Source organism: Salmo salar, chromosome 02, assembly GCF_965601325.2.
Source record: "Salmo salar chromosome 02, fSalSal1, whole genome shotgun sequence".
Taxonomy (NCBI): Eukaryota; Metazoa; Chordata; class Actinopteri; order Salmoniformes; family Salmonidae; genus Salmo; species Salmo salar.
Window position 1 is genome coordinate 31,658,819 of NC_138292.1, and position 15,447 is coordinate 31,674,265.

Here is a 15,447-nt window from a genome sequence, read left to right on the forward strand (position 1 = left end):
AAAGTTAGTTATATCATTGGAATAACATTAAACTCACAGCATATTACAGGCTCAAAGCAGCGCTATTCCCCACTATGACAACAGAGTAGCATCTGGATAAGATGCATCTGGATGAGATAAGTGCAGCAATAAGGCTTGAACTGCCTCAAAATGGAAAAAACTATGAATATTCATGAACACAATAGAATAGGCCTATATTAGTATTGGTGCAATAGCCAGATAATTATATTTAAGAATGGTTTGCTCTTACTCTTGTTATAATATGAAAGGAAACACCATAAGGGAACATTAATGAGTTGGAAAATGTGTACCCAGAGTAATGCATTCAAATAATACACGTTCATAAAAGAAACAGAGAACAGACATTAGAGAGGGGAAATGGCTGTGTAAACACTGATGCAAATGATACCGGATCCCAAACTATCCGAATAATAATGGAAAGATTCACTCCTATTCCTATAATAAAAGTAAAATCTCATTGGATCGCTGCGAAAGGGGAAAAGGCGCTTCAGTGCAGATACACGCCCCTCTGTCTATCCAGCCCGGTAAAAAAATAGTCGAATTCGTATTGAATGGCCGGGTATCCAGGGTAGGCGGAGTTTGAACATTTTAGACTATTCCATTGGTCCTTACGTGAAATCTCGAGTCACACGGAGCGCCAAGAAATGCCGAGGTCATACCATTCATGTCCAATCAAATCCTTAATTATAATGATCGCGGTTCTTTTTACCCAATCATCACAAATAAAAGCATAACTGACAGCCGTTTCGACCAATAATCTTATGGGCCCACCAACCGAAGGCGGTCAGATATTCTACCGGAAATGCACATTGTTTTTCGTCGTTCGAAAGACATGCATAGTAAGTCTGATGTTTTAAATAAAAAGTGAATATCCATAAAAAAGGTGTACTTTATGGTAATTGGTGGCCTTGTTTTACTGAATAAGTGCTTCATAGTAACATTTAGAAACGTTCTGCTAACTTAGCTTGCTAGCTAGATCTTCTAACGTTAGCCAGTGCGTCCTTATAAAACAATTTATCTGACAAACTAATTACTGTTTTACTGCCATATTTTTTTGTCCCTTTGGCTGATTTTAGATTAAAGGGTGAATGGAGGCAACACAGCTGATCGATGACTCAATATTGGAGGAGTCAGAGGAGGAGGATGGAGAAATGCGAAAAGAGACGCGAGGAGAGCCACTGGCCAAACTCAGGGTGTTAAAAAATGAACACATCTCAGAGACTGGTGAGCCCTGTTATGTCCCCAGCCTTTCTGTAATCTTTTAACCTTTACAAATACGCCTAGACTTGTACAATATCTCGCATTGCTGGCATTTTGTAGCATGCGTTGCTTTCCCTCTTACTTTGTTTCATCAACACAAGATATGAGATATTCAGCAGGTATTCTAGTGGTTAGAGCATTGGGCCAGTAACCGAAAGGTTGCTGGATCGAATCCCCAAGCTGACAAGGTAAAAATCTGTTATGCCTCTGAACAAGGCAGTTAGCCGTCTGTCATTGTAAATAAGAATTTGTTCTTAACTGACTTGCCTGGTTAAATAAAACAAGTTTTTCATTAAATAATGATGTCAGTTTATGACATGTTTATATTTGCTGCGAAAAGTAGTATTTTATTGATACTCCCCCCTCCCCCCCTCAGAGTTGCCTCTCTACCAGGGAGAGAATGTGTTGGGTCGAAACCCAAACTCCTGCTCCCTGCCCCTCGAGGCCCGCTCCGTATCCAAGCAACACACCGTCATCTCCATCTCAATGTTTCACGGCAACCGTTGTCGTGGCAACGTTGCCACCATGGAGACAGAGGCTTTAGTGTGGGACCTGGGGAGCATGAATGGGACAAGGAAGGGCCGGACCAAACTGACCCCTCACGTCCGCTACGCTCTGACCGAGGGAGAGTGTGTAGTAATAGCTGACATACCCTGCCAGTATGTCTCTGTGGACCAGAGGGGGGGACAGGGGCACATGCAGAACCTGACCAACGCACACTCTGGAAGGGGAAGGAGGACAGGGCCAGACAGGAAGGCCCAGTTCAGAGGAAGCCCTAGTGGCCAAGGTCTGGGACGAGAGACTAGCACACCGAAGACTGAGAGACCGACTGAGGGTAGAGGAGTCAATGGAGAGATGGGGGCACCATCGTCGACTGAACTGGGTGGAAAGGGTAAAACTCCGGCCAAACCCCTGTCGTTTGAACAAACCCCCACACAGCCTGAGAGGACACTGGTGCCTGAATCTGAGTCTGACTCCGACAGAGATCGAGCGGGACGGCGAGACAAACGGGGAAAGTACTTTGGTAAAATGATGTTTATTGTTTCACTTGCTGTAATCTGATCTAGCTTTGTTGCAGTGTTTTGTAAATATCTATTTCTCTCCTTTCTCTCCCTCTCTCTACCTTTCCCTCTCTCTACCTCTTTCGTTCTCTCTACTTCGCTCTACCTCTCTCGCTTTTGTTCTCTCTCTCCCCTCTCTCTCTACCGCTCTCTCCACCTCTCTCTCTTTTGTTCTCTCTCTCCCCTCTCTCTCTACCTCTCTCTCCACCTCTCTCTCTTGTTCTCTCTCTCCCCTCTCTCTCTCCACCTCTCTCTCTTTTGTTCTCTCTCTTTTTCTCTGTTAGTCTCTGATTCTGACTCCCACATGTCCAGTCCCACCTGTTCTACATTCCTCAGTCCTACAAACAATGTCATTCCAGAGAGGTAAAGTTCCCATCCATCCATTCATTTCCACTTCAGTAACCTGATATTATCACCGAACACTTAAATATTGAATTATATTTTAAACTATAAATATGTATAGTAGAATACAGTAGGTGTTTGTATTCCAAGTGAAGTCACCTTTCCTTTGATGTCTAACAGTGAGGACGAGAGCCCCATCACTCCCTCCTCTGCAAAAAACAGACCCAAGAAAATAGTGAGCTTCAGTGAGGAGGAGCGCGACATGGATGGACCGAGACAGCAGCCCAGGAGAAGAAGAGCCCAAGTGATAGTGGACGACAGCGAAGAAGAGGAGGAGGCGAAGGAAGGCACAAAGGCACTAGGAGAGAAGGAAACTGGGAAAAGGACAAGAGGAAAGGAGGATGTGTCAGTGGTGAACCAGGTCAGTCAAGCTGAGAGAGATGGATTAACCCCCTCTGCACCGATGGTGTCTACAGAGGACAAGTTTAACATGGACAGTGACACAGACGTAGAGGGAGAGGAGGAGATGGGGCTGTCTGCACCTGTAAACAGTGTTACGCCACCAGACGCAACAGAACCTCCTACTACAGACTCTGACCCAGGCCAGATCCACATGGACAGTGATACTGATGTGGAGGAAGGAGATACTATGGTCAGTGACTCTAAGTTAATGATAACTACAGCCGATGTGGAGAGGAAACCAGTAGATTCTGTCCCAGTGGTGCAGCCAACAGAGATCCACCTGGACAGTGATACAGACATGGATGATGATGACGATGATGTTGTTGTTGTGTCAGACAGTGCTACCAATGTTACCTCCTTCGTATCCGATCCGGCCGAGAAACCAGACGATTCTGCCCCTGCGGTGCCGCCCGTAGAATTCCACTTAGACACTAACACAGATGTGGAAGCGGACACAGACACACATTCCAAAACAGTTCCAGAATCAGATTGTAGTGGGATCAGAACAGGGATTGCTGGTCACCAGGAGATCCTTTTGGACAGTGATACTGATGAAGAAGACAACCCTTTTGCCCCTCCGGCCAGCAGCAGAACAGCGGAGCTCCTTATTCCACCCACCAGTGTAGGACCTGCAGCTGCTGCTCCTCTGGAGATCAGGTCTGACAGCGACACAGACTTGGAGGAAGACGCCACACAAACCATGAACCTTCCTCCTCCTAATGTCGCCACGGTAACGGAAGACGCTGTGTTAGCGTCGCGACAGGCCGTGCTGCCATCACCCACAATATCGATAACCGGTGCTGTTACCAAGACAACCGCTCTCAGGTCTCAGGACTCTGATGCTGACACAGATGCTGAGGAGGAGCGGTTGGAGCCCAAACCCCCCCGGTGTCGGCCCCCAGCAGGGAGGGTCCCGGAGCCGGACCTCAGTGAGCCCAGTGACTTCAGGATGGACAGTGATACGGAGGAGGATGCACCAGGGGAAGCAGGCCAGGGACAGACTGGAGGTCGGATCAGAGAGGGGGCAGCTGGCCCCGGGCTGCTCCCCCTGGGGGGTTCCCCTGGCCCTCATCAGAAGTGCTCCACCCCTTTGGCATCGTCAGTACAGGAGGAGATGGAGACTCAGGCCTTCTTCAGTCCCTCTGACCCATTCAGACGTAAGTCATTGATTGTATGGTTTGCATCTTAAATCACACCCTGATTCCTATGTAATGTACTGCCTTTGACCAGGGTCCATAGGGCTCTGGTCTAAAGTGCTGCACTATAACGGGAATAGGGTGCCATTTGGGACACAGCCATAGACTTTGACAAGAGATTATACATTTCCAGTGGAAACTGCCGTGTTCATTTGTAACCTGTCTCTCTATCTTTCCTCCTCAGACCCAGCTCTCCCTCCTGTGCTGAGGCCTACAGCAGCATTGTCCTGTTCTGCATCAGACAGCCAGGAGGACGATGACTTTGTGGTGGCCGAGACCCAGTCATTTGTGTTGGAGGCCCAGAACCAGGGCCATCAAAGCAGCCTTCCAGTGGAACCAACCCTGGATGCCACGCAACCCTACGGTCTGGAGCCTTCCTTGGCAGAGGAGCAGCCCAGCCGAGGCTCCTTCCAGCTGGGTCTGTCAGACTGCAGGGACCTCAGCCTCCAGGCCGGGGACCAGGCCTCAGAGAGCACCCAGGCATTCAGCTTCCCAGATGGGGAGTTGGAGGCCACCCAGGCATATGGAGCTGGAGCTGTGGTTCCCACTCTGTCCTCCAGGGCTTTTCTGGCCCAGGCAGTAGCCACAGAGAGCACCCAGGCTTTCAGCTCCCCAGATAGCGATTCTGACCTGGAGGCCACCCAGACCTATGGATCTGGAGGGGGGAGCGAGGAGCCTGGCCTGGGCCAGAGGTCTGTGGTGTTCGGAAGGAACAGGCAGGTGGACTTTGTCCTGGAGGCAACACAGGCTTATGCTGCCCAGCCTCACAGTGACCCAGAGGAGGAAGATGAAGAGGAGACCCCCACCACATCTAATGTTGCTACGACTGAAACCCTGCCCATGTCTGCCTATGAGGAAGAGGGTGAAGAGGAGGAAGATTTGGTTGGGGCCATGCCCTCAACCCCAGTATGGAGAGGGAGATCTGGAGGAGTGAGGGAGAGAGAGGAAGAGGAGCAGGAGACCCAGACTGGTGACGTGCTGATCAACCAATACCTCTCCACGGCTCAAACTCTGGACATGGTCCAGGAGAGTGATGATGAGGAAGAAGCGAAACCAGACTCACCCAGAAGAAGAGGACTGTCCCAAGAACAGACAGTAGATGAGGAAGAGACACAGACTGTTGGCTCCTACCTCTCCACTGCTGAAACCCAGCCCATGTTTGCTGCTGCTGAGGATGATGATGATGATAATGAGGAGGAAGAACTCAAACCTCCATCACCCAGAAGGAGGGGAAGTTCCCGGAGAGGGAGAGTAGAAGAGGAGGAGACACAACCTAGTGAGTTCCTCACCAGCTCCCACATCTCCACCGCTGAAACTCAGCCTATGGGTACTTGTGACACTGAGGAAGAGAAGGAGGAGGACACCAAAGCTAAAGGACGGGCTCAGAGAGGGCGAGGGAGAGAGTCTGAGGCTGGGACAAGCGGTGTCAGCAGTAGAGGTAGAAGAGGAGCTAGAGGAGGAGAGGAAGAAGAAGAGGAGAGCTCTGAGCCTCCAAAGACACAGACAAGAGGGAAGGGGAAAGCTGGGAACACCGCAGGAGGCAGAGGGAGGAGAGGGAAGGTGCTGCCTGAGGAGGAAGAGGGTGAGAAAGAAGAAGTGGTTGAGCAAGGAAGAAGAGGAAGAAAGAGTGTGAAACAACAGAAAGTGGGAGAAAAAGAAAGACTTGAGAGGGAACAGAGAGAGGAGCAAGAGGGAATAGAAAAGGAAAGACAAGAACAAGCTGAGAAGGAACGGTTGCAGAAGGAAAAAGTAGAATCGGAAAGGGTTAGGAAGGAACAACAGGAGAGAGAAAGGATGGAGCAGGAACTTAAAGAACAATATGAGCGATTAGAGAGGGAGAGGGTGGAAGGACAAACAGAAAGGATGGAGAGAGAGAGAAGGCAACAGGAGGAAAGAGAGCGGCTTGAGAGGGAATGGAAGGAACGAGAAGAGCAAGAAAGACTGGAGCAAGAAAGGGCAAAAAGAGAAAAGGAGAGATTAGAGAGAGAAGAAAAAGAGAGATTAGAGAGAGAAGAAAAGGAGAGATTAGAGAGAGAAGAAAAAGAGAGATTAGAGAGAGAAGAAAAGGAGAGATTAGAGAGAGAAGAAAAGGAGAGAATAGAGAGGAAAGAAAGAGAAGAGAGCAAAAGACTGGAGAGGGAGGAAAAAGAGAAGCAAGAAAAGTTGGAGCGAGAAAGCAGGGAAAGGGAAGCGCTAGAGCGATTGGAGAGAGAGAGGGTGGGAAGAGAGGAGAAAGAGAGATTAGAGGGAGAACAAGCAGAAGATGAACAATTGGAGAAAGAGCGTAGAGAGATATTGGAGAAGGAAAAAATGGAAAGAGAAGAGAAGAAAAAACAGGAGCGAGAACGACTGAAGAAGAACAAGGAAGAGAAGGAACGATTAGACAGGGAAATGAAGGAAAGACACCTGAAAGAAAAACAGGAGAGGGAGAAGAAGGAAAGAGGGAAGAGGGAAGCCGAGGAGAAAGAAAAGGAGATTAAAGAACGACAAGCGAAGGAACAAGGAGAAAAACAAGCAAAGAAAGACAACGAAAATGAGCCAAAAACATCCACGAGAGGTCGCAGAGCAACCTCCAGGAGAACCGTCACGGTTCCACCCACAACGGAACCACAACCTGAACTTGATATTCTGTCCAGCCAACCAGAACCAGTCCCAGCTAGTATAACTAGGTCTCGCTCCAACTCTGTCAGCTCTGAGAGATCCACCTCCAACATAGGTACCCAGGGGAGCAGAGGGAGAGGGGGGAGGAAGACCACCAGCACCACAGAGCCAGCCCCTGGTCCAGACAACCCCACCCGCAACAGCACCAGGAGACGGACGTTGGTCGGTACGGTTGTGGCTCCCCCTGCTGCTGTGGAGGTCACAGTGCAGGACATTCTCTCCAGCGAACAGTTTGTTGCCAGGAGAACCCGCTCTCGCTCCAGCTCCACCAACTCCCACAGCTCCTTCAACTCAGAGGTCTCCACCTGTATCCCGGCTAGCATGAGCTCTCAGAGCGGAGGGAGGAGGAAGACTGGAACAGAGTCCGTCTCTCCCAGTAACAGGCAGAGTGAGCAGCCTCCAGCCACCAAGCCTCCAGCCACCAAGCCCTCAGCCACCAAGCCCTCAGCCACCAAGCCCTCAGCCACCAAGCCCTCAGCCACCAAGCCCTTAGCCAGAGGCAGGAGAAGCCAGAAAGTAGAGGATTATGGTCCACACCCTGAGATGAATGAGAAGGCTGATTCTCAGGAGGCTGGTGGTACCACTAGAGGGCAGAAGAAAACAGCCAAAACCAATGAGCCAGACCCTGTAGTAGCAGATAAAGAAACCACTCCAGCCCAGGTAACAGAGGACTCCCCCGCTCCTAGAGGGAATGGAAGAGGCCGGGGCCGAGGTGGCCAGAAAGACAACACACCTGAATCCACCACTACAACAGCAGGAGGGGACACTCCAAGTGAAGAGGGAGTGGGGTCTAAAACCGGTGGGAGAGGGAAAGGGAGGAAGAGGGGGCTGGAAGAGGAGGAGGAGAGCAGTGGGTTCAAGGTTCCCTGGGGGAAAGCTAAGGTTCAGAGGGGAGGGAGATGCAGGGCAGCAGAGGAGGAAGGAGAGAAAGAGGAGAAACCTGCATCCACTCCAGCAAAGAGGGGCAGAGCCTCCACTGCCCAGGTGAAGAAGATAGCAGAGGAGGAGAAGAGTATGGAGGGACAGAGTGAGAAGATGGAAGAGGCTGGTACTGTGCAGAGGAAAGTCCGAGGCAGGCAGTCAACGGTTCAGATAAAGAAAGAAGAGAAATCTGTTTTGGACTCTAATTCTGTGGTAATGTTCTCTCTCCATCTGCTCCCTTCTGATAGACAAGCCTTTGAAAAGCTATGCACTCAATTTCTGTCCACACCCAGCGCCACTCTCTTCGTACACTGACTCAGTCTTTTCCCACTAGAGTAATGGATTTCAATTAACATCATTCAGTGACTACCAAGGCATCAATCTCTCTCTCGCTCTTTCTCTCTCTCTCCCTCAGCCATGGGAGTACACTGACATCTCTCTCTCCCTCAGCCATGGGAGTACACTGACATCTCTCTCTCCCTCAGCCATGGGAGTACACTGACATCTCTCTCTCCCTCAGCCATGGGAGTACACTGACATCTCCCTCTCCCTCAGCCATGGGAGTACACTGACATCTCTCTCTCCCTCAGCCATGGGAGTACACTGACATCTCCCTCTCCCTCAGCCATGGGAGTACACTGACATCTCTCTCTCCCTCAGCCATGGGAGTACACTGACATCTCTCTCTCCCTCAGCCATGGGAGTACACTGACATCTCCCTCTCCCTCAGCCATGGGAGTACACTGACATCTCTCTCTCCCTCAGCCATGGGAGTACACTGACATCTCTCTCTCCCTCAGCCATGGGAGTACACTGACATCTCTCACTCCCTCAGCCATGGGAGTACACTGGCCATCTTTGCATAACAGCCCTAGTAATGAATTAAGTGGTTCAATGGGCATAACTGTCATTTTGTATACACCCTGTATTACTGACTAATGAAACTCTCTCTCTTCCTCTCTTCCCCCTATCTTTCTTCTCTCCTCCTGCTCACTCTCTTCCCCCTCTCTCTTCTTCCACCCCCTACCCCTCTCTGCTGCAGGTGCCCCAGACCCCTACAGGTAAGAGCAGAGGTAAGCGTAGGGCCCCTGTGGAATCATCACCATTTGCCAAGACCCCTCGCTCCTCCTCTGTCTCTCCCCTGTCCTCTCTCTCCTCCCCTGGGACACTGGGCCGAGCTAGGGCTGCAACGCAGTCCTACAAGGTAAGCTAATGGATGTGTGTTTAGTGTCCGTGTGTGTGTTTAATGTGTGTGTGTTTAGTGTCCGTGTGTTAGAGCATTAAATCTCTCTGATGCACAGTCGTGTGTGTGGGTTTTGAAAGCCCTCCCTTCCTCTTACTCTCTATCCCTCTCTCCCTCCTTCTGTCCTTCTCTCTTTGACCCCCCTCCTCTCAGGTGTTGTTTACAGGAGTGGTGGATGAGGGGGGGGGGAAGGTGGTGTCTCGTCTGGGGGGCAGCCTGGCGAAGGGCGTGGCCGACATGACCCACCTGGTGACTGACAGGATCCGACGCACCGTCAAGTTCCTGTGTGCTGTGGCCCGTGGCGTGCCCGTCGTCACCACCGATTGGCTGGATAAGGTTAGTCCCCGCCCCCCCACCAGGAAGTGAAGATTGTAGAAATAGAATGCACATCCCTGTCATGTGTAATGGGGTGGTTGGAGGCAGAGCCTAGTTTTCTTTTCACTGCACTTTCTCTCTCTCTCTCTCTCCGACACACACTGCCTCTTTTCCCCTCACACACCTCTCTCTCTCTCTCTCTCTCTCTCTCTCTCTCTCTCTCTCTCTCTCTCTCTCTCTCTCTCTCTCTCTCTCTCCCCGACACACACTGCCTCTTTTCCCCTCACACACCTCTCTCTCTCTCTCTCTCTCTCTCTCTCTCTGACACACACTGCCTCTTTTCCCCTCACACACCTCTCCCTCTCTCTCTCTCTCCGACACACACTGCCTCTTTTCCCCTCACACACCTCTCCCTCTCTCTCTCTCTCCGACACACACTGCCTCTTTTCCCCTCACACACCTCTCTCCTCTCTCTCTCTCTCTCTCTCTCTCTCTCTCTCTCTCTCTCTCTCTCTGACACACACTGCCTCTTTTCCCCTCACACACCTCTCTCTCTCTCTCTCTCTTTCTCTCTGACACACACTGCCTCTTTTCCCCTCACACACCTCTCTCTCTCTCTCTCTCCGACACACACTGCCTCTTTTCCCCTCACACACCTCTCTCTCTCTCTCTCTCTCTCTCTCTCTCTCTCCGACACACACTGCCTCTTTTCCCCTCACACACCTCTCTCTCTCTCTCTCTCTCTCTCTCTCTCTCTCTCTCCGACACACACTGCCTCTTTTCCCCTCACACACCTCTCTCTCTCTCTCCGACACACACTGCCTCTTTTCCCCTCACACACCTCTCTCTCTCTCTCCGACACACACTGCCTCTTTTCCCCTCACACACATCTCTCTCTCTCTCTCTCTCTCTCTCTCTCTCTCTCTCTCTCTCCGACACACACTGCCTCTTTTCCCCTCACACACCTCTCTCTCTCTCTCTCTCTCTCTCCCTCTTTCTCTCTGACACACACTGCCTCTTTTCCCCTCACACACCTCTCCCTCTCTCTCTCTCTCTCTCTCCGACACACACTGCCTCTTTTCCCCTCACACACCTCTCTCTCTCTCTCTCTCTCTCTCTCTCCGACACACACTGCCTCTTTTCCCCTCACACACCTCTCTCTCTCTCTCTCTCCGACACACACTGCCTCTTTTCCCCTCACACACCTCTCTCTCTCTCTGCCTCTTTTCCCCTCTCTACACCTCACACACCTTCTCTCAGTGTGGTAAGGTGGGTAGTTTCCTACCTACTGATAGGTACCTGGTGAAGGACAGGGAGCAGGAGAACAAGTTCAGCTTCTGTCTGGAGGAATCACTGAGGACCGCCAGCACCCAACCTCTACTACAGGTACACACACACTCTCCTCCATCCATCTGTCCAATTCATCCCTGTATGTTTTTGTGTTAATGTCCCAACTCTGTGTGTGTGCATGCTCCCCGCTTTGCTTTTATCTTTGTGTCTCCCATCCATGTTTATTCAAATAGGCAACACACACACACACACACACACACACACACACACACACACACACACACCCCCCCTAGGAGAGTGCAGACGCTAGGCAAATAATGACTCACAGGAACCCAGAAGTTATTCTGCATACTTTGTGAATAATCCACACTCCCCAATGGCCTCCTTTTATCTACGACTACACACCATAGACTGCTGAAAACACAAGACACACTAAAGCAATGTCCTGAGAATATGGGTTTCTGTATAATCAAATGTTATTTGTCACATGCATCCTAAACAACAGGTGTGGACTACTGAAATGCTTACTTACGGACCCTTCCCAACAAAGCAGAGAGAAAGAACATAGAGATAATAGAAAAGTTAACCATGTAATAATACATGTAATAATAGATACACAATGATTAATGATAACTTGACTATATACAAGGACTACCAGTTGATGTGCAGGGGTACGAGGTAATTGAGGTAGATATGTACATACAGTGTATTCGGACCTCTTGACATTTTCCACATTTTGTTACGTTACAGCCTTATTCTAAAAGATTAAAATAATTATTATAATAATTACATCTACACACGATACGCCATAATGACAAAACAAAACAGGTTTTTAGAAATGTTTGCAAATGTATTAAATATAAAGAGCAGACTTCTCAGATGGTGTTCTGGAGAAGGCAGGGCAGGCAAGCTGCATTAACTGTTAATGTTGTGGTTGTGTTTAATGGCAGCTCTCCCATGAGCTCAGTTCTGACTCAACAGCAAGCAGGCTATTATCTATTATCTTATTCTCTCCTTTTTACTTCCTGTTTATGAAACTGGCCCTAGTGATGACACTGATTTGTATATTTAAAAGGGTAAATGAAACTCCAAATAAGAGCATGCCCTCTCCTCTCTCAGGGTTATGAGGTCCATGTGACCAGGTCAGTGTTGCCAGAGCCAGCCCAGATGAAGGACATCATCGTCTGTAGCGGAGCTCACTTCCTCTCCAAGATGCCCTCCACTCAGAAGGCCCGGACCCTAGTGATATCGTGTGGGGAGGACTGGTCTCTCTGTGCTCCTGCTCTCTCTGCTTCTCTCCCTGTCCTCAGTGCTGAGATCCTGCTAACTGGTATATTACAGCAGAGAGTGGACCTGGTAACCCATGTCCTCTCAGCCCCCAAACCCAGGGTCCAGCCAGTAGCCAAAGGCCAGGCCAGTGGCAGGAAGAGAACGTAACAGAAAAACAAAATTCCCCTGGGTGGTATTCATTAGTGCATACTGTAGCAAAACATTATGCAACAGAAAACGAAAACTAGTATTGGACAAGTTACATTTACATTACATTTTAGTCATTTAGCAGACGCTCTTATCCAGAGCGACTTACAGTAGTGAATGCATACATTTCATGAATAATTTAAAAAAAAAATGTTGTACTGGCCCCCCGTGGGAATCGAACCCACAACCCTGGCGTTGCACACACCATGCTGGCGTTGCAAACACCATGCTCTACCAACTGAGCCACAGGTTCAGGTAATCCCTCCCTGTTTTAGTCTGTTTTCTTCCTATAGGTGAATATGACCCTGTCTACAAGGCCAGGGAGAAGGCATTACAGTTTCAGAGAAGACCGCAGACAGATGGTTTGTGTGTGTGTGTGATGGCATGCAGCACCCACCTCCACCTGTATAGAGAACAGTAGCAGGTCCAGGCCACAGAGGAGTGGTAACTACAGTATTACTCCCCTGGAGGGGCATGAGACCATTAGACACCTGAGAGAGGGGAGAATGAGGATTCGGCTGTACAAGAGACAAATGGCAGCATCCCAAATGGGACCCTATTGCCTACTTTTGAAGAGAGCCCTGCACTATATAGGGAATAGGGTGCTATTTGGGACACCAACGTAAAAGGCTGGTGAGAGGAGACATCCACCTGTATGACCAACTAGACTAGATAGTTCAGAATGTATTCACTCCGATAAGAAGACAAACAAACCCAAGAAATGGAAATGTATTCCTATGTTTGAGGTTAGAGAAAATGCATGCAGAGAAATGCTCTGAATAGATTTGTTTATAAAAACAATCTAAATATGAGGTAAGAGAGAAGAGACAGAGCAGTACATGAGATAATTTACTGCCTATCCCAGTCATGTTTATTTGATCTCTCTTCCCTCCCTCTCCTGATCCTTCAGCTACAGTTGTATTCGGAAGTTTACATACACCTTAGCCAAATACATTTAAACTCAGTTTTTCACCATTCCTTCCATTTAATCCTAGTAAAAAGTCCCTGTCTTATGTCAGTTAGGATCACCACTTTATTTTAAGAATGTGAAATGTCAGAATAATAGTAGAGTGATTTATTTCATCTTTTATTTCTTTCATCACATTCCCAGTGGGTCAGACGTTTACATACACTCAATTAGTATTTGGTAGCATTGCCTTTAAATTGTTTAACTTGGGTCAAACGTTCCCAGGTAGCGTTCCACAAGCTTCCCACAATAAGTTGGGTGAATTTTGGTCCATTCCTCCTGACAGAGCTGGTGTGACTGAGTCAGGTTTGTAGGCCTCTTTGCTCGCACATGATTTTTCAGTTCTGCTCACAAATTTTCTATAGGATTGAGGTCAGAGCTTTTTGATGGCCACTCCAATACCTTGACTTTGTCGTCCTTAAGCCATTTTGCCACAACTTTGGAAGTATGCTTGGGGTCATTGTCCATTTGGAAGACCCATTTGCGACCAAGCTTTACCTTCCTGACTGATGTCTTGAGATGTTGCTTCAATATACCCACATAATTTTCCACCCTCATGATGCCATCTATTTTGTGAAGTGCACCAGTCCCTCCTGCAGCAAAGCACCCCCACAACATGATGCTGCCACCCCGTGCTTCACGGTTGGGATGGTGTTCTTCAGCTTGCAAGCCTCCCCCTTTTTCCTCCAAACATAACAATGGTCATTATGGCTAAACAGTTATATTCTTGTTTCATCAGACCAGAGGACATTTCTCTAAAAAGTACAATCTTTGTCCCCATGTGCAGTTGCAAACCGTAGTCTGGCTTTTGATGGCAGTTTTGGAGCAGTGGCTTCTTCCTTGCTGAGCGGCCTTTCAGGTTATGTCGATATAGGACTGTGGATCTCGATACTTTTGTACCTGTTTCCTCCAGCATCTTCACAAGCTCCTTTGCTGTTCTGGGATTGATTTGCACTTTTCTCACCAAAGTACGTTCATCTCTAGGAGACAAAACGCATCTCCTTTCTGAGCAGTATGACGGCTGTGTGGTCCCATGGTGTTTATACTCGCGTACTATTGTTTGTACAGATGAACATGGTACCTTCAGGCATTTGGAAATTGCTCCCAAGGATGAACCAGACTTGTGGAGGTCTACAATTTTTTTTTCTGAGGTCTTGGCTGATTTATTTAGAATTTCCCATGATGTCAAGCAAAGAGGCACTGAGTTTGAAGGTAGGCCTCGAAATACATCCACAGGTACACCTCCAATTGACTCAAATGATGTCAATTAGCCTATCAGAAGCTTCTAAAGCCATGACATCATTTTCTGGTATTTTCCAAGCTGTTTAAAGGCAGTCAGCTTAGTGTAAACTTCTGACCCACCGGAAATGTGATACAGTGAAATAATTTGTCTGTAAACAATTTTTGGAAAATGACTTGTCATGAACAAAGTAGATGTCCTAACCGACTTGCCAAAACTATAGTTTGTTAACAAGAAATTTGTGGGGTGTTTGAAAAACAAGTTTTAATGACTCCAACCTAAGTGTATGTAAACTTCCGACTTCAACTGTATACTGATTAATTGCCATCCTCTCGCCTTTGTATAAAGATTATATATATATATATTATATTATATTATACGAGGGTAATGTTGAATATACCAGATATGTCTTCACTAGCTGTGATTGCTGAAGGGACATGTCTTCAGTCTTAAAGGACTGAACTGATTGTTTTAATGCTGCTCGTCCGTCTACATCTTTGAATGTCTAGGAGTTAAATGTGTCTTTATTTACTGACCAATAAACCTTTTGTACTGAACTTCTGACAGATTAGTTAAATTGTGTTTTTTTTGGGGGGGGGGAAATTTCTTATGCCATATGTTTAGATGTTTTATAATATTTTGGCTACCATAAGTGTGTTTTTAGGCAAATTAATGGCGGACAATGGATGAATGTTATGTGTTCTGTCCCTTCATTCTGGCATAGTCTGGGTTTTGGGATGTTTTAATACATAATAGTTATACTCGATTGAGGTTGAACTAAGTCCTTCGACTCAGCCTTCACTTCTACCTCTCAGCTGAATAGCCTATACACAATACAGCTATTATAATGTTTAGTTATAAGGAAGATGAATCACTTCAGTTAAAAAGACAAACAACCAGCAATCGTTGGCTTGCTTGGGGCAATCGAATCCGGTGTTTACCGACAATAGTCGAGCGGCTCCGATCGAGAGCAAAAGCCGATATATTCTTAG

The 15,447-nt window shown here is 48.0% G+C and overlaps 1 protein-coding gene across 1 annotated transcript; it reads left to right on the forward strand.

Annotated features, from left to right (window-relative positions):
* The first annotated feature begins 789 nt into the window (after nucleotides 1–789).
* LOC106579625 (uncharacterized) lies at nucleotides 790–15,019 on the forward strand. Its single transcript, XM_082961850.1, has 10 exons — nucleotides 790–860; nucleotides 1,098–1,245; nucleotides 1,658–2,305; nucleotides 2,627–2,705; nucleotides 2,865–4,303; nucleotides 4,527–8,137; nucleotides 8,967–9,128; nucleotides 9,321–9,503; nucleotides 10,743–10,868; nucleotides 11,892–15,019. The coding sequence occupies exons 2-10, from the start codon at nucleotides 1,110–1,112 to the stop codon at nucleotides 12,207–12,209; spliced, it is 6,702 nt and encodes a 2,233-aa protein (XP_082817976.1). The 5' UTR covers nucleotides 790–860; nucleotides 1,098–1,109; the 3' UTR covers nucleotides 12,210–15,019.
* The last annotated feature ends 428 nt before the right edge of the window (nucleotides 15,020–15,447 follow it).

Coding starts and splice junctions, on each gene's coding strand:
- LOC106579625 (XM_082961850.1), top strand. CDS start 1,110: ATGGAGGCAACACAGCTGATCGATGACTCAATATTGGAGGAGTCAGAG. Junction 9,129..9,320: donor CTGCAACGCAGTCCTACAAG/GTAAGCTAATGG, acceptor CCCTCCTCTCAG/GTGTTGTTTACAGGAGTGGT. Junction 10,869..11,891: donor GCACCCAACCTCTACTACAG/GTACACACACAC, acceptor CTCCTCTCTCAG/GGTTATGAGGTCCATGTGAC.